Source organism: Erithacus rubecula, assembly GCF_903797595.1.
Source record: "Erithacus rubecula genome assembly, chromosome: 5".
NCBI lineage: Eukaryota > Metazoa > Chordata > Aves > Passeriformes > Muscicapidae > Erithacus > Erithacus rubecula.
In genome coordinates this window covers 940161-958072 of record NC_136687.1, presented here as the reverse complement: position 1 = coordinate 958072, position 17912 = coordinate 940161, and the positions used below count along the sequence as shown (strand labels likewise).

General features: G+C 61.0%; 1 protein-coding gene across 4 annotated transcripts; it reads left to right on the top strand.

Annotated features, from left to right (window-relative positions):
- Positions 1–29: 29 nt before the first annotated feature.
- LOXL3 (lysyl oxidase like 3) lies at positions 30–17436 on the top strand. Of its 4 annotated transcripts, XM_079307002.1 has the most exons (16): positions 30–224; positions 5736–6066; positions 7138–7301; positions 8773–8984; positions 9301–9354; positions 11637–11696; positions 11956–12175; positions 12359–12539; positions 12805–12959; positions 13643–13816; positions 14318–14480; positions 15213–15456; positions 15883–15998; positions 16090–16226; positions 16573–16684; positions 16861–17436. In XM_079307002.1, the coding sequence occupies exons 2-16, from the start codon at positions 5748–5750 to the stop codon at positions 16932–16934; spliced, it is 2385 nt and encodes a 794-aa protein (XP_079163128.1). In that variant the 5' UTR covers positions 30–224; positions 5736–5747; the 3' UTR covers positions 16935–17436. The 4 variants fall into 4 exon arrangements, with proteins under 4 accessions (XP_079163128.1, XP_079163126.1, XP_079163127.1 ...); XM_079307000.1 differs by lacking the exons at positions 9301–9354; positions 11637–11696 and having other exon boundaries at positions 30–199; XM_079307001.1 differs by lacking the exons at positions 9301–9354; positions 11637–11696; positions 13643–13816 and adding an exon at positions 13953–14108.
- The last annotated feature ends 476 nt before the right edge of the window (positions 17437–17912 follow it).

Sequence of the window (17912 nt, the reverse complement as noted above, 5' to 3'; positions counted from 1 at the left end):
CCGGGACCGAGACCGGGGCCGGGACCGGGGCCGCTCGGCGCGGGCCGGGGCTGCGGGGCGGCCCCGGACACGGACACGGGCACGGCGCGGGGCGGGCCGGGGCGGAGCGCGGCGGCACCGACCGAAACCGCTCGGCTCGGCACGGCAGGGCACGGCAGGGCACTGCACGGCTCGGCACGGCACGGCTCGGTTCGGCACGGTACGGCACGGCGCTGCGGAACTCGGTACGGCTCGGTTCGGCTCGGTGTGTTCGGTTCGGCACCGCTCGGCACGGCTCGGTTCGGTTCGGCACGGCCCGCCGGGATCAGCTGTCCCGCGTGCGGGGTGAGGGTGCGGCGATGCCGCCCCGGTGTCCGTGCCGTGCCCGTGCCGTGCCCGTGCCGTGCCCACGGGAAGCGGAGCCCGGCGGACCCGGTTGGGTCCCGGGTGCCGGTTCGGGGCTGTACCTCAGCCCAAAGCGTGTGGATGGGCTGCGGGTGGGGACTCGGGAATTCCATGAAGAGCGGACTCGCTGTGGCTCATGGAAGAGAGAGGATGGATGTAGGGATGTGGGGCGGGAAGGGATGATTGTTCGCGGCTGGCTTTTCCGAGGAGCCCGCAGCGGAGCCGGTCCCGTCTCCAGCAGTCCAGGACGGCGGGTTCGGTGCTCCAGGGTGCCTGGGACACCAGTCCCACCAACAGCCCCACCAGCAGCTCACCAGCAGCCCCACAGCCCCGCCGCCCGCCCCTCAGCCCGTGGGGATGGCTGATGTTTGCGCATTCCTCCGAGGTCTTTCCCTCCTGCCGGCATCTGGTTCTTCCCAGGGCTGCCTCTCGTACCCGGCACAGCTCCGGGCAGAGCTGAGAGCCCTGCTGTGTGCTGGGCAGGCTGGGTGGGGTAGGAGCTGTGCTGTGACCTGCCCTGCCTTAGGGGGTGTCAGCAGGACACGGGGACATCAGAGAGCCCAGGGGGGCTGGACCTGGAGTTGTCGGGGAAGGGGAAATGCAGCCCCAGTCCCATCAATGTTTTGTAGTTGCTGACACCCCGAGAGCCGGAATGTCCGTTCTGCGGCTCTGTCCCTGTCCCTGTCCCTTCCTGGGATGGGGACACACAGTGGGTGGCAGCGGGAGTCCCTTCCCTTCAGGCAGAGAGGGGCAGTGAGCTCCCAGCCACAGGAGGTTGGAATTTTGGGACTGACATCAATCCTGCCATAGGGAATTCCTATGGTGACCCTGGGCTGCCTCCTGTTGTTTCTGGGAGCAGTTTGTGGAAGCTTGTTCCTTTGCAGACTCTGGTGGGGCTCTGCCCCGTGTCTGAGCAGGGTGGGGGTGTCGGGGTCCCCTGCTCTGTGAGCCAAAAAACTCCTGAAATCCGTACAACACTTAAACTCTGCTAAAATTCCAAGGATTGCTGGGAAAAGCATCAGGAAAAATCCCGGAGAAATTCAGCCTAAAAAAACCCAGGAAAAATCCCTGAAAATTTGTACTAAGAAACACAAAAATCTCCCAGAAATTGCACAGAAAAAACGGTCAGAAAAAATACTAACATCTGTATTAAAAAAATCAAGAATGGCCCATGAATCCATGGAGACTCCAGGGCTGCCGGGAAGTGGGGGAAAGCAGAGCAGTCTGTGCAGGCGGGCGGATTGCGAAAGGGGCAGCGCTGGACGTGTGTGAGGGGAAAAGGGGAGGGAGGGAGGGATGGATGGAGCCCTGAAGCCATGGGACTCACCAGACCTCCTGCCCCGACTGCTGGGGACGTGACCCTGTGCTCTCAGGGATGTCCTGGCATGGGACATCAACAGAGAGTGACTGTGTCACCTTTAACCTCCTCAAGGAAGGATAAACAGAGCGAGCTTCCTCTCCCTTGTGCTGGCGGGTTTCCCAGGTCCTCGGTCTCTGGTGTGCTGCTCTTCTCTGAGTCCTCCCAGTTGTCAGTGCCTGGGATGCTCCTTGTGGGTTTGTCCAAGGCTGTTGTTTTGTGAGCATGTCCCTGAGGAGGACATGGCCTGGCTCTTCCCTGCTGCTGTGGGTGTCATCCCTGTGCTGCAGGGATGCTCCCTGCTGATCAAACACACAGATTTACCCAAGGACCTGCCCCACCAGGAGCTGCCCCTTCCCGAGGTCTGTTGGCTGTTCCCTGGGGTTTTGGTGTGCAGACTGATGTCCTGCTGTATGCCCAGTGAGAGCTGAAGGGCACACATGATTTGGACAGTCCTGAGCCCCCCAGCAGCACAGCTGACCCCTCTGGAAGGAGCAGCCCCTGTGCAAGATGCACAGCTATGATGGGGACAGTGCCTGGCCATAAGGGCTGTATGCCCTGTCAGGGTGACTCTGTCACCCACTGGGACAAGCAGAGCCCGTGGAGCAGATTGAGCAGCCCTGAAGAATCCTCTCACCCATGCCAACCTCAGCAGCACAGGGCTGAGGGCTGGAGGGAGCCCCAGGATTTTGACTCTGCAGTACTGTGCAGGCTGGGATGTGGCTCAGGGCCTCGTGCACACCCAGCTGGGACATTCCTGAGGTTTCCCTCAGTGGCAAGAACCTGGGCTGTGCCCTGGCTCCCACGCCCAGCGCTCGCTCCAGCCAGCCCGTCCTCCTCACCCTTGCAGTGGAGCTCTGCTGAGCATCCGTGCCCAGGGCAGCACATCCAGAGTGCCACAAACCCTCTCCAAGAGGAGACTGTCCCTGGCTGGAGCTGACAGCAGGATGGTTGAGATGCTGGGGTGCATCAGGCTGCAGGCTCAGGTCTGGAGCAAAGCCTGCGAGCAGAAGGAGCAAGAGCTGAGCAGCAGGAGAGGAGCAAAAGCACAGCTTGTGCCTGAGAGAACGGAAAAAGTGATGTGGACAATGAGAGCCCTGTTAGCCTGAGTGCCCAGGACATGGACAGGAGCGTGTTCAGGGAGGGAGGTGGTGCAGGGACGGGGAAGGAGCCGTGCTGGGCTGCAGGGAGCTCACATGGCAGCTGGGCTGGGATGGGATGGGATGGGATGGAACAGGCTTTGGCCCCACAGAGCTCAGCTGGGAATGTCACTGGGAAACTCTGAGGTGAGTGGTGGAGCTGAGGTGCCAGGGCAGAGGAGGCACAGTGGGGATGGGAGATGCTGGAGCAGGACCCAGGAGCAGGGATTACAGACCCTGCAGATCACATTGCTGAGGCTCAGAGGGGAATCAATGATTTGCTGCACAAAGCCCAAGCACTTTTCAGGTGCCATGTTCTGGTCTCTGCTCCTCTGTGTTTTGTTTCTCAATGCACAGGTTTAAATTTTCCTTGTAGCCAAGGATGTAAGCTGCATACGCTGATTTACCAGGCTTGTCCCTATTCCATCTTGTTTCCTCCCATTTCTCTCTGCAGTCTGTACCAGGAAGGTGCTTTTTTCCTCCTCCTGGCAGAGTTTTGCTTTGAAAAGCATGTGATCCTCACCAGAAAGCCCACGGAGTGGTGACTTCCCCATGTAACCACATTTTAGTTCCAGCAGGTGACCAGTTTTAATCCACTTAGGAGAAGGTGCACTGATTTTGTTGAGTGCTAATTATTCATTAAAAGGTGGTGCAAGATGAATTGAATGCCTTCCAGTCTCAGCCTGTTAGATCAACACAGTTACTCCAATTAACAGGACCTGTGATCTCATAAAAGGCCATTCCTGCTTCCTGACACGGGCTATTTCTGCTGGACCGTGGAGATTAATTAATTGTGCTGCTGTCCTTCAGGGCTGTACTGACCCCATTGTGAAACTGCCCAGCTCCACAGCAGAGCATCCTGCTCACTCAGGAGTGCAGGGGAAGCTCCAATGCTTGTCCACTTTCCCTGAGGAAACACACCCCAAGGTGTGTTACAGTTAGCACTGAGGGGACCCACATTTATGTCAGGGCAGCTCTGAGGGTTTACAGCCCTTCCTCTGGGCAGGGTGATGTCCCTTCAGTGATGCAGGGGTGGAATAAAAAGTTTTGTTGTTTGCTGTGAGATAGTAAACTCATCCCTTCGCTGCTTGGTGTGGAGATGAGGGTGGAGAATTCCCATTCCAAGCCCAGAGATCCCCTTTCCTAAGCCACAGCAGGGCTGGGGTGGCCCTTTGCACTCGCCCTCCCTTCCTCTGGCTGGGTAAAAGGTTCAGCAGAGCGTTTCCCTGCTGTCTGCCACAAACACAAGTCCTGCTGAGCTCTGCTGTTCTCACAGTGCCAGAGCAGGCAGCTGAGGCACCAGGAGCCCAGAGCTGGCTCCCACCAGCCCCAGGGCTCCCAGCTGCCTGGGCCATGTCCCCACCAGCTCTGTGATGTCCCCTGTGCCCCTTGTGATAGAGGAGAGAGCCAGACCCACGCTGATGTGGTAGCTCCAAGGGAGGTGATGTGCTTCATGGAATTATAGGGTTGGAGAAGACCTCCAGGGTCATTGAGTCCAACCTGTGACCAATCCCCACTTTTCAGCCAGACCAGAGTACTGAGTGCCACTGCCAGTCATTCCCACTCCTGTGGCTGGTGTAGAACTGGATGAGCAGTGCTGCTCCCTGTTACTCCTCTCTCTTCCTGAGCATCTCTGCAGGCACCAGGCTCATCCCGAGGCTCTCACTGCTCCTGGTGGCACCTCCAGTGTGATGTGTGCCAAAGGGGCAGGCAGGCAGCAGGGCTGGCACTGTGGAGCCTTGTGGTGGTGTTGTGGGTGTGGAAAAGGGGCTGGCACTGGGCACCATCCTGCCTCAAGAGATTGGAGTGTGGGCCAGGTCCTCATCATCTGGAAAAGTGAACTAAGCAGGAATGGGGTTGATTCCTCTGTGAAAACCCTGCCCTGGAGGCTGGTGGGGAGGTGGAGCAGCCATGCCAGCCCCCAGCTCTGTGTGGGGTTTGAATTTGTTTCCCTTTTTCTGTGACACTGGAGCTAAATATGGGGATTTTAAATCACCCCAGAAAAGCCAAAACTTGTTCTTTTTACTGTTTTCTAATGGCAAGCACAGTCTGTGTGATTAACCAGGCAGGATTTGTGCTCAGGGGGGACTTGGGGACAGAGACATCCTGCTGTGGGGATGCCCTGGGGGTGTTTTGGGGGATTGGACTGGCAGTGGAGAGGGAGGTGGGCAAGTGGCCATGCTGGTGGTCGTGGGCCAGCATCAGTCAGAGCTTGGCAGCACCACCCATGCAGAAATGCTGCTCCTGTGCTACAGGATCCATGGGAATAGCACACTGGGAAGGGAGGGCAGCTCACAGAGAAGGGTTTTCACTATTGTTTGCCGTGGGGCTGGTGCAGGAATACCACATCTCCCTCAGGTATTCAGGGAGCCACAAATATTGCCAGAGGAAGGCAGCACAGAGGAATGTGAATGCTGCAGCTGCCTCACTCCTCACAGAGGGCAGAGCGTGGGCTGGAATCCCCTCAGCCAGCAGCATTCCCTGCTCCTGCTGGATCCAGCTCCTGGCTGGGCTTTCCCTGTGCCCTGAGCCTGTTCCAGCTCCCTCAGCTCTTTCCATTCACCTCTCTGGGGTTGCACACACCCCAGTGCCCATCTGCCCTCACTGCCCTTCAGATGTGACTGGACAGCACAGTGGGGGCTCAGCAGGGGCTGTGGGCAGAGGGGGACAGGGGCACTGGGCAGGTGCCCAGGGGTGCAGGGGGTGTGTATCAGGGACACTCTGGCTGTGCTGGTGCTGGGCAGGGGGTTTAACCAGCACAGAGCTGGGCAGAGGGTTTGGAGGGGGGTGCTGGATGGGGGATGCTGATGTTCCACCACAACCCCAGCACACCCTGACCCTTTTTGTCCCTACAGAGCCCCACTGCCATGGGAGGCTGCAGCCCATGGGCATGGCCAGAGCTGCTGGTGCTGCTGGTGCTGCTGGGCAGCGCCTGGCTGTGGGTGGGCAGTGCCCAGCCCACCCCCCCGGGCCCCACACACGTCCCCCAGCCCCAGCTGAGGTTCCGCCTGGCCGGGTACCCCCGCAAGCACAACGAGGGCCGAGTGGAAGTGTTCTACAACGAGGAGTGGGGCACCATCTGCGACGACGACTTCACGCTGGGCAACGCTCACGTGCTGTGCCGGCAGCTCGGCTTCGTGGCTGCCACGGGCTGGGCACACAGCGCCAAGTACGGCAAAGGAGTCGGTAAGAGAGGGGTGGAGGGCACAGCGTCCCCCTGGCACAGCCCCCACACTGCCTGGGCGCCCCAATGGCCTGGTTTGAAGGACAGGTGTCTGCCAATAAAGGCAGGAGTTTCTCTTTGAAATGGAAAATGTAAACCCCCTCCCTCCAAATTATTATTATAATTTGGAAATTAGGGGCTCTCGGGAAAAGATATGGGAATTAGGAATAACAGATTTTTGCTAGGAAAATTAAAATAGAAACGCAGTATTACAAAGAACAATCCCAACCCTGCCAGAGTCAGAATCCAAGCTGGCACAGTCAGTCAGTCAGGGTGGTGGCACAGTCCCATTCCATGGTGCTGCATCCTCCTGCAGGGGCAGATGTGGCTCAGCTGGAGCAGTGCTCTTGGAGAAGGTGCAGTTTCCTCTGAAGGTCCAGGGATGATGTGGAAATGTCTGGTGTTCCTCTGGAATTAGTGGAAAGACAGAATAATCTTGCTGTTTAAATTTTCAGTTTTTTATCTAAGTAGGAAAGGCTTGGCTCTTTCCTTTGGCTGGAGCATCTCCCAGTAGGATGATGTATTTTTATCAGTCATACAGTGGGACTTAATGGCCCATTAGCAGGTGATATCTTCCTGGAGGGAGGATGGGCTGTGGAAAAGATAAAGATGATTGCCTTACCTTATCTTAAAGATGCCCCATTAGCAGATAATATGTGCCATGGAGATAAGGAAACCACTAACGCACCAGGATGTAACAAATGGTGATAGAATACACATTTTTGGCCACATCAACCCAACACACCCAACAAGTCTGCAAGGGGTGTTGTGTGTTTGCAGAGTGCCTGGCAGTGATTATGTACTCGTTTTGCACATGTGGGAGCTTTTTGTCAGAGCAGCCCCTTGGGGAGGTGGAGACTCCCCATCTGCAGTTCCCCCCCGATCCAGAACTTTACTCTTGGCATTTCACTGGCCTCAGCTTTGTGTTACAGCTCCTGCTGTAACCTGTGTGATCCCTGGCCATGCTCTGTGGGCACCTTCCCTAATCCCAGGGCATCCTTGGCTCCCCCTCACCCCTGGTTTGTGTCTGGCAGGGCGGATCTGGCTGGACAATGTGAACTGTGCTGGAAATGAGAAGAGCATTGGGGACTGCAAACACCGGGGCTGGGGGAACAGTGACTGCAGCCACGAGGAGGATGCAGGTGTTGTCTGCAAGGATGAACGCATTCCAGGCTTCAAGGACTCCAACGTCATCGAGGTGAGGAAGCTGCTGGCCAGAGTGGGCAGCTGGTGATGCCCAGGATGCCACAGGGTGTGGGACAGTCTGGGAACCTCTGGGGGTGCAGGAGAGCAGCACTGGCTTTCCTGGTTGTGCTCCCTGGAGACCCAAGGGGACAAGTGGCACTGAGCTCTCTGGATGAGGTTCAATCCTTGGCTGCCCAGATGTGGCCAGCAGGAACGCAGGACTGGCTGTCCCTGTGCCCCACCTGTGCCTGGACACCCCTCTCCTGCATCCTTGGAGATTCCCTGGGAGTGGGCTGGCACAGGGAGTGGTGGTGGGTGTGGTGTGAGCTGGGGCTGGGGCTGGGGCTGGCACAGGGAGGGACGGTGGGTGTGGTGTGAGCTGGGGCTGGCACAGGCACAGGGAGGGGCGGTGGGTGTGGTGTGAGCTGGCACAGGCACAGGCACAGGGAGGGACGGTGGGTGTGGTGTGAGCTGGGGCTGGGGCTGGGGCTGGCACAGGGAGGGGCGGTGGGTGTGGTGTGAGCTGGCACAGGCACAGGCACAGGGAGGGACGGTGGGTGTGGTGTGAGCTGGGGCTGGCACAGGCACAGGGAGGGGCGGTGGGTGTGGTGTGAGCTGGGGCTGGCACAGGCACAGGGAGGGGCGGTGGGTGTGGTGTGAGCTGGGGCTGGCACAGGCACAGGGAGGGGCGGTGGGTGTGGTGTGAGCTGGGGCTGGCACAGGCACAGGGAGGGACGGTGGGTGTGGTGTGAGCTGGGGCTGGCACAGGCACAGGGTGGGGCGGTGGGTGTGGTGTGAGCTGGGGCTGGCACAGGGAGGGGTGGTGGGTGTGGTGTGAGCTGGGGCTGGGGCTGGCACAGGCACAGGGAGGGGCGGTGGGTGTGGTGTGAGCTGGGGCTGGCACAGGCACAGGGAGGGGCGGTGGGTGTGGTGTGAGCTGGGGCTGGGGCTGGCACAGGGAGGGGCGGTGGGTGTGGTGTGAGCTGGGGCTGGCACAGGCACAGGGAGGGACGGTGGGTGTGGTGTGAGCTGGGGCTGGCACAGGCACAGGGTGGGGCGGTGGGTGTGGTGTGAGCTGGGGCGGGCACAGGGAGGGGCGGTGGGTGTGGTGTGAGCTGGGGCTGGCACAGGAGGGGCGGGGTGGTTGTGGTGTGAGCTGGGGCTGGCACAGGCACAGGGAGGGGCGGTGGGTGTGGGTGTGAGCTGGGGCGGGCACAGGGAGGGGCGGTGGGTGTGGTGTGAGCTGGGGCTGGCACAGGGTGGGGCGGTGGGTGTGGTGTGAGCTGGGGCTGGCACAGGGAGGGGCGGTGGGTGTGGTGTGAGCTGGGGCTGGCACAGGCACAGGCAGGGGTGGTGGGTGTGGTGTGAGCTGGGGCTGGCACAGGCACAGGGAGGGGCGGTGGGTGTGGTGTGAGCTGGGGCTGGCACAGGCACAGGGAGGGGCGGTGGGTGTGGTGTGAGCTGGGGCTGTCCTGCTCCCGCAGAGCGAGCAGAGCCATGTGGAGGAGGTGCGGCTGCGGCCGGTGGTGGCCGGGGGGCGGCGGCAGCTGCCGGTGGCCGAGGGCATCGTGGAGGTGCGCTACAAGGACAGCTGGGCACAGATCTGCGACCAGGGCTGGCACAGCCACAACAGCCGCGTCGTCTGCGGCATGATGGGCTTCCCAGCAGAGAAGAAAGTCAACAGGAACTTCTACAAGTGAGTGAGGCCGGCAGGGAGCCCACAGGGTGTCCAAGCAGAGCCAGGGGATGGTGCCAGGGGTGTGGGGTAACGCTGGGGGGGACAGCAGAGGTTGTGAAGCCTGTCGGCTGTGGGGTGGTTGGGGGGTCGTGGTTATCCCCCTGCCACACACACAGTATAGCAAAGGCCACTCCAAGGGGAGCTCTCTTGCTCCCTGGCAGTGGTGTCCCCATCCCAAGGGGAGGTTTGCAGCCATCGGGGGATGCTGCAGCCACACTGTGTGTGCCTGGCACCGTGTGTGCCCCGGACAGGCAGCTCCGGTGTTGCTCCGCAGGCGGCTGAAGCGAGCAGCCAGGATGAAGGGCCACAGCCCGAGGCTGGGCAGCAGGTAAGGGGCCAGGGAGCCCCATCTGCTGAGCTGTGGCAGAGCTGGGCTGTCCCAGACCCCACAGTCTCTGCCGTCAGAATGGATCCAGGCACAAACGGATCCGGACGGAGCAGACTGAAGGCTTGGGCTGTGCTGGCCCAGGAGGGCAAACTCCACCCCAGGGCACCTGCCTGTGCATGCTGGGGTCCCCATTCCCCACGAGAGATGATCTCCCTCCAGGCAGAGCAGCCCTGTCCTGCACACCAGGCAGGAGTCCCTGCTGGGAGGGGAGCAGGAGGCCTCGGAGCAGAGCTGTCTCTCCTGGCAGATGGGGAGGAAGGGCTGTGGAAATGGGCTGTGGGGATGCTGGAAAGGCTGTGCACCTCTCCTTTCCCTGCAGGATGGGCTGGCATAGGCACCAAAGCCCGTGCTCAGCAGTGCTGATGGGCACAGTGTGGCAGGTCCTGCCCTGAGTGCCACATCTGCCTGGGCTCTCTTGCATCCCCTGCACACTCACTCTTGCTGCCTTTCTGCCAGGCCCAGGGATGGTCTGGCTGCCATTTCCCTCCATCCCTGAATCCTGCTGCTGGATTTGTTGATGGATACCATGAGTCAGAGCCCATCCTCTCTGAGCTCTTTCCTGAACTGCCACGATGCTCTGCCCCAGTCTCTCTACCTTCTCTGGTGCTGAATGTGCCCTCCACCCACTGTGAGCTCTTCACTGTGACACTCCCAGCTCTGTGTCCCCAGCAGTCATTCTTTGCCAGCTCCAGCAGCTGGTGATGGGAATTCAGGCAGGATCATCCCTTGGGTTTCCTCAACCCCCACCTGAAGGTCCTATTTGCTCCAGTGTGTTGTTTCCTGGCTGGTTTGGTGCTGACTGCCCCTTTCTCAGCAAGCAGGTCCTTCCCCTGCAGCACTGGGGGAAATGTTTTGTGTCTCCATGAGGCTGCAGTCCTGTCCCTCTGCCCCAAGCAGGAGCTGGCTCCTGAGAGCCACACTGTTCTGTAGGGGCTGATCAATCTGGGGCTGCACAGCCACTGTCATATGAAGGCACAGGCTAATCCAGGCTGGAAGGGACCTTTGGGAGTCCTGGTCCAGCTCCCTGTGTGGAGCAGAGCCAGTTGTGGGTTAAACCCAGGACTTCATCCAGCTGGCTTTTGAAACCTTCCAAGAATGGAAATTCTGCAGCCCTGTGGTCTCTGCTCCAGTGTGGAACAGCCCTCATGGGCAAAACATTTTCCTTATCCTGAGCCTGAACCTTTTGTTGTCAGTCATGCCTCTTTTCTTTTGTGCTCTTCCCTCCCTGCTGGAAGAGCCAGGATCCCCACAGCTCCCACTCAGCCCTGCCTGGAACAGTCCTACACCCCCCATCTCCTTCCACATCACTGTCTTGCTGCTCTCCCTGGGGTTTGCACCACATACATGACATCTTCTTATCCTGGGCACCCAGATGTGGTTTCCTGAGTGTGAATGGGCACTGATGCCCTCTGGCTGTCTGAATGCCAGCCTGTGCTGTGTCCTCACTGGCTGACACCAGCCTGTGCTGGCCTGAGGGGACAGTGGCCAGGCTTGGTTCTGCCTTGTCCCTGGGTCTGTCAGTCCCCTGCCCTCCTTTGGACCACTCTTGTTTTCTTTCCTGGTGGGCTCTGGGCTTTTGGCTCTGCTCAGCATCTTCCTCCCTGAGGGAAGCAAGCATTTGAGGATGTTGGGATTGCACCTACACCTTGTGTGTGCTGAGCTCCAGGCTCTTCCCCTCCTGGCTCAGCCTGTGTCAGGGCTGCTTCCCTTGGTGGCAGCAGGTCCTTGCCAGCCTGCAGCAAGTCCCACCATGCCCCATGGCCCCAGGGCAAGCACCCACCCTGGGGCTGCCTGTGCTGCTTGCTTGGTGCTGCCTTGCTGGGGTGTCCTGCACCTTGGGGACACAGTGGTGGCATGGTATCTAGATGAGGACACAGGCACTCCTCACCCACACCTGACTGATCAAATGGTGGCTGCTGATGTTTGATCTTTTGACTGTGACAAGGCAGAGCAGGATGTGGCTGCATCCAGCAGTTTCCTGGTGGGATGCATGCAGGAAGCTGCATCATTGCTGCAGAGTGTGGCTGTGTCACACTGCTGGCAGCAGATGATGCTGTTGCACCCCTGTGTGACACAAAGGGGATGCACATGAGTCTTCCTGGGGGCCAAGGTGCCCAGTTCAGCCTCCAGTGAATCCAGGCTGTGCTCCCTGTGTCATTGCTGTGGGCAGAGGTGACAGCCTGAGGCCCCGGGCTTCATGATGGTTGTTCTCTATTTTCCAGGCTGGCCTCCAAATCTCAGCCTAAACAAAAGAGCAGGGAGGACGTAGGGCTCAAGAAGAGGTAAATGGCTCCAGTGCAGAGCCAGAGACAGGAGCCTTGTGCAGTCCCACCAGATCTGTGCGTGTCCCCACGTGTCCCTCTGCTGCTGGGGGTGTGGGACAGGCAGTTGGCAAGGGGTGGGTGCCTGGCAGGCACCGTGTGTCACCCAGGTGACAGGCAGGGGGCACGGCCAGCATATGCAGCTGCAAGCAGGGTGGCTGGTGACACCTCTGCTGCCCCGGCCACGCTGGCCCTGGCTCAGGGCTCCTCTCCCTCCCAGGCTCTTCACAGAGCGGCAGCAGCTCAACTACCGCCTGCACTCGGTGTCCTGCACGGGGACAGAGGTGCACCTGTCCATGTGCTCCTTCGAGTTCTACCGGGGCAACTCCTCGGCCGCCTGCGGGGCCGGCATGCCCGCCGTGGTCAGCTGCGTGCCCGGGCCCCTCTTTGCCAATGCCCACAAGAAGAAACAGCGCCAGCAGCAGCAGCAGCAGGGCCAGGTGAGCCCTGCGGGCAGGGGGACGAGTCCTGTGGTGGCCAGAGCTGCGCAGTGCCAGGCTCTGTCCCCAGGGTTGCTGGGTGACCAGCTCCGGAGCAGGAGGTGGGGATGATGCTGTGGAAGCATGGCCAGCAGTGTGTTGTTGCCATTGCACACTGTCCCACGCCTGTCCCTGTCCCCCCAGCCCCGGATCCGGCTGAAGGGCGGCGCCAGGGTGGGCGAGGGCCGTGTTGAGGTGCTCAGGAGCAACGAGTGGGGCACCATCTGCGACGACCGCTGGGACCTGCAGTCGGCCAGCGTGGTGTGCCGCGAGCTGGGCTTTGGCAGCGCCAAGGAGGCGCTCACCGGGGCACGCATGGGCCAAGGTGAGGCTGCAGGGAGGGGAGGCACGGCATCCATCCCCTCCTGGAGCTGTGACTGAGGCACTGATCCAGGCTTTGCTGTGGGTACGGGGCTGCTGGATGCACATAGAGCATCCCAGTGGGATCACGGCCACTCAGCCGCACTGCAGGCAGCAGCTGTGGAGGTTGGAGTGTCCAACTCCCTCAACCTGCCAGAAAGAGAGGGCAGCCTTGGGGACCCTGGGCATGCCTGTGTCACAGGGCCCTGATTTCTGCTGTGCTGTGACAGGGACGGGCCCCATCCACCTGAACGAGGTGCAGTGCCGGGGCACCGAGAAGTCCCTCTGGAACTGCCCCTTCAGGAACATCACACAGGAGGACTGCAAGCACTCCGAGGATGCAGCTGTTCGCTGCAACATCCCCTACATGGGCTACGAGAACCTGGTGCGCACCACGGGGGCTCCATGGGGCTCCCAGCTGAGCCCCACTCAGAGTGGGGTGTTGGGAAAGCCCCACAAGATCCATGGGACCCTCATCTCTCCTCCTCTGCACCCCACACATTTCTCCCTTCTCTGGGGCAATGGTTGCCTTGGGAGCTCAGGGATTTTGTGGGTGGGATCCCCTTTGAGGAGGGGGTGGAGGGGAGGCTGTGGGTGCTGCTCTGTAAAGGGAAGTGTGGGGCAGATGCTCCCTGCTGCTTTTCCTGCTGCCAGCCTGTATCCACTCCCCTGCAGAAACATGAGAAAAAAAATCACTGTGGGCCAACCAAGAGAGATTTTTTTTTACCTATGATGAAACAAGCAAACAAAGCTGCTTGTTCCTGTTTGCCCTGGCCCATCGTTTCATCCATTTTGAGCCTTTAAAATGATCTTTAACTCCTTCCCACTTATCATTTCTGAAATGACACCATTTCAAAATGACCTGGTGAGACAATTCCCAAACTCACAAGCGATTTCTCGTCCCCAAACCCACCAGTTTGGGCGAGTTCCCTGCCGACTAAAGCTGTGCTTGGCTCTGCTCAGTTGCTGCCTTCCCCACCCCTGCAGCACAGGACAGGGGACAGTCCTGTGGTGCAGAGGGAGCATCACCTGTGACGGTGATGACGCTGCCACTGCTTTTCTCTGCAGATTCGGCTGAGCGGGGGCCGGAGCCGCTTCGAGGGGCGGGTCGAGGTGGCGGTGGGGGCTGGCGACGGGGAGCAGCCCCGCTGGGGGCTGGTGTGCGGAGAAGGCTGGGGTACGCTCGAGGCCATGGTGGCCTGTCGCCAGCTGGGTCTGGGATTCGCTAACCACGGCTTACAAGTAGGTGCCAGCACCAGCTTGGCCAGGGCAGCAGCAGCCACCACCACTGCTCAGGGCGCTGGGGGACAGGGAGGGATGGGGCAGGGGTGGCACACAGCGTGGGGCGGCCGCTGACGGCCCCAGGGCTTCCCCGCAGATCCGCCTGGCTGGCGGCAGGACGGAGTTTGAGGGCCGCGTGGAGGTGAAGCGAGGCAGTAAGTGGGGCACGGTCTGCAGCGATGGCTGGACCACCAAAGAGGCCATGGTGGCCTGTCGTCAGCTCGGCCTGGGCTACTCCCTGCACGCAGTGACGGTAGGTGCCAGAGGGGAGGGCCCCGGTGATGCCCTGGTGAGCACAGGCACATGGATGACCGTGGGGCTGCATGGGGACAGAGGGACACTCCTCTCACAGGACCTTGTGGGCAGCTAAGTGGTGGGGGCTTGGCTGCAGCCTGGGTGTAAGTGATCCTGGGCAATCCAGCCACCAGCGCTGCCACCCACCCTGCCTCACCCCCTCCTCAGGAGACGTGGTACTGGGACGCCAGCAACGTGACAGAGATGGTCATGAGCGGGGTGAAGTGTGCCGGCCACGAGATGTCCCTGAGCCACTGCCAGCACCACGGTGCCAGCCTGAGCTGCAGGAACACGGGCACGCGCTTCGCTGCGGGCGTCATCTGCTCCGAGAGTGAGCGGCCACGGGGGCTGCGGGCAGTGGGGGCTGTCTGGGGGGGGCTCTGCAGGGAGGGGGTCTGTGGGCAGTGGGGTCTGCAGGCATGGACTCTGAGCAGTAGTGTCTATGGGCAGTAGGGTCTGCAGGCAGTGGGGTCTGTGGGCAGCAGGATCTGTGGGCAGTGGCGTCCATGGGTAGTGGAGTCTGTGGACAGTGGGGTCTATGAGCAGTGGGCTTTGTGGGCAGTGGGTTCTATGGGCAGTGGGATGTGTGAGCAATGGGCTCTGCGGGCAGTGGGAACTGTGAGTGATGGGGTCTGCAGACAGTGTGGTCTGCGGGCAGTGGCTCTGTGGTCAATGGAATCTGTGGGCAGTGGGTTCTGTGGGTGATGGGGTCTGCAGACAGTGTGGTCTGTGGGCAGTGAGCTCTGTGGTCAATGGGATCCGTGGGCAGTGGGTTCTGTGGGTAGTGGGTTCTGTGGGTGATGGGGTCTGCAGACAGTGTGGTCTGTGTGCAGTGGGCTCTGTGAGCAGTGGGCTCTGCACATAACAACATTGTGGAGCCAAGGGCTGTGCTCAGTGGGGTTTGCAGGTGGAGATCGGGGTCAGCCAATGCCCCACCATTGGGGAGGACACAGTTCCCCCCTGGCTGGCTCAGCCCTGCCAGCCCTGGGCGCTGCCCCATCCCCTCCACTCGCCCCTCCCTGCCGAGAGCAGGGCCCGGCCCTGAGCAGCCACCTGTCCCCAGCTGCCTCTGACCTGCTGCTGCACGCGCCGCTGGTGCAGGAGACGGCGTACATCGAGGACCGGCCGCTGCACATGCTGTACTGCGCCGCCGAGGAGAACTGCCTGGCCAGCTCGGCCCGCCTGGCCAACTGGCCCTACGGCCACCGCCGCCTGCTGCGCTTCTCCTCCCAGATCCACAACCGCGGCCGCGCCGACTTCCGCCCCAAGGCCGGCCGCCACTCCTGGGTCTGGCACGAGTGCCACCGGTGCGTGGGGCAGGGGACAGGTGGGGCTGGGGGCAGGTGGGGAGAGGGTGTGCTGCAATGGGCTGGGTAGGGTGGGCACTGAAAGAGTGACGCTGCAGATATCACACTGAGTGAGGGTTACGCTAGATAAGAGTGGCCCTGGGTTAATGGTGATACTGGATAGCCCCAGTCTGCTGCCCAGGGTCCAGTTGGTTCATGGATGAGCAGTGTTGGGGCTGGGGTCTCCAGGAGGGCAGGGATGGGGCTGCAGGCTGTGCCCTGAGCTAGCTGGCTGGGGACAGCTGTGTCCCCTTCCAGGGCAGGACCCAGCTCTGCCCAACCTCACGGTGCTGCCACCTCAGAGCAGGGGCTGTGGGGACATTCCTGGTGGTAGGGGGCTGATGCAGGGCAGGACAGTCTGCAGCAGGTGCTGGCTCTCTCCCACAGGCACTACCACAGCATGGACATCTTCACCCACTACGACATCCTGACCCCCAATGGCACCAAGGTGGCCGAGGGACACAAGGCCAGCTTCTGCCTGGAGGACACTGAGTGTGAGGAAGGTGAGTGAGATAGGGCCCTGCAGCACCATCCATGCCTGTCCCTATCATGGGGGTCTCAGCAGAGACAAGCTGTGTCTCCTCCTGCCTGCAGATGTGGCCAAGAGGTACGAATGTGCCAACTTTGGGGAGCAGGGCATCACTGTGGGCTGCTGGGACCTGTACCGGCACGACATCGACTGCCAGTGGATTGATATCACTGATGTCAAGCCAGGAAACTACATCCTGCAGGTGCTGCACATGACCCTCCCGATCCCTGTCCTTGCACTTCAGCCCTCCACACACTTCAGCCACTCATCTCCATCTCTCACTGGAGCTCAGTGGGGCTGGTGGGTGTGCTGGCATGGGAAAGTCCCTGTCCTTGTGCCCATAGATGAGCAGGGCTGCTCAGACATGCTGCTACATGGGTTTTCCAACTCTGAGCAGCACTGCTCATGGGCACATGGTGCACAGGGACAGAACCACCCCACCACATCAGAAGCCACCAGCTCCTTGGAGCTCTCCAGCACACCCACCACAGCTGGGGAGACACACCCTGTGGGGCTGGGGCAGGGGTCTTACTGTCAGTGCCCCACAGGTCGTGATCAACCCCAACTTCGAGGTGGCAGAAAGTGACTTCACCAACAATGCCATGAAATGCAACTGCAAGTACGACGGGCACCGCATCTGGGTGCACAGCTGCCACATCGGTAACAGCCAGGGCACGGCACAGGCGTGAGGGAGGAGGGCAGAGACAGGGCTGCAGGAAGCCATGAGGATGAGGATGGGCTGGGATGGTGGTGCTGGGGGCAGCTACAGTGGAAGGTGCTGGCAGGGCAGGGGATGCACTGCACCAGAGCTGACAGCCCCTGCCCTCTGCCCACAGGAGATGCACTGAGTGAGGAGGCCAACAGGCGGTTTGAGCAGTACCCAGGTCAGCTCAACAACCAGATTTCATAGGACCCCGGGCCTGGGGAGACAGGCATCTCCCTCCCTCACCCCATAGGGGTGGGAGGAAGCTGCTGGGAGACCGGCAGGGAGGCCTGATGCCCAGTGCTGCTGCCACTGCGTCCTGCCGGGGACTGCCCAGGACTCACCACCGGCTGCCCTTCCCCACCTCGGGGGGGGCTGGTGCTGGAGGCACCTGCACCTCCCAGCCTGGGGCTGCCACCCCAACCACTGGCCAGAAGATGGTGGCCACATCCCCTGGGCTGTGGCAAACGGGTACGGTCCGGGAGGTCCTGCACCCCCCACCGCTCCATCCCTCCCATCCCACTCCCCTCTTCAGCCCTGGTTCCCTCACCCCACAGCTCAGCCCCTCGGCTGGCCCACACCCACACAGAGCCCCTGGTCCCCCAGGGATGGTGCAGGTGTCTCTGCCCACAGTGCTGCCCAGGGGTGGCTCCTACCCCATCTCTCAGTTGTAATTTTATTTCCTCTATAAAGTTGTAAGTTCTGTTTCCCGATGGCTGCTGGCACGTCTCTGGGTTGGGATGAGGAGCCTGGCAGGAGCAAGTGGGTGGTTCATGCTGCATCCGCTGAGCCCTGCAATGCCTCACCCACACAGCGCCAGCGCCCTCCTCAGCCAGGGCTGCTCCTCTGGGTGCAGGGCGAGAGGAAGGGACCCGCACGAGCCCACAGCACCGTGTCGGGGGGGAAATGACGAGCAGGGATGTGGTGAAGAGCTGGTTCCCCTTCACCAGACCCGGGGCGAATGTTATGGAGCAGAATTCCCGTCCTGGGGCTGTGACCCTGAGGTCTCACAGCAGAGCGGGGCTGCTTCGACTCGTGAGGGAGCAGGAACACTCGGATATGACCTGAGGCACAGCCCTGCTCTCACCCCTCAGCTGGGTGCTCTGACCCCACCATCCCCTTCCCCATTGCGGGGAGCACAGGCTGCGAGGAGGAGGAGGGAGGGGGGGAAGGCCTTGGCTCGGT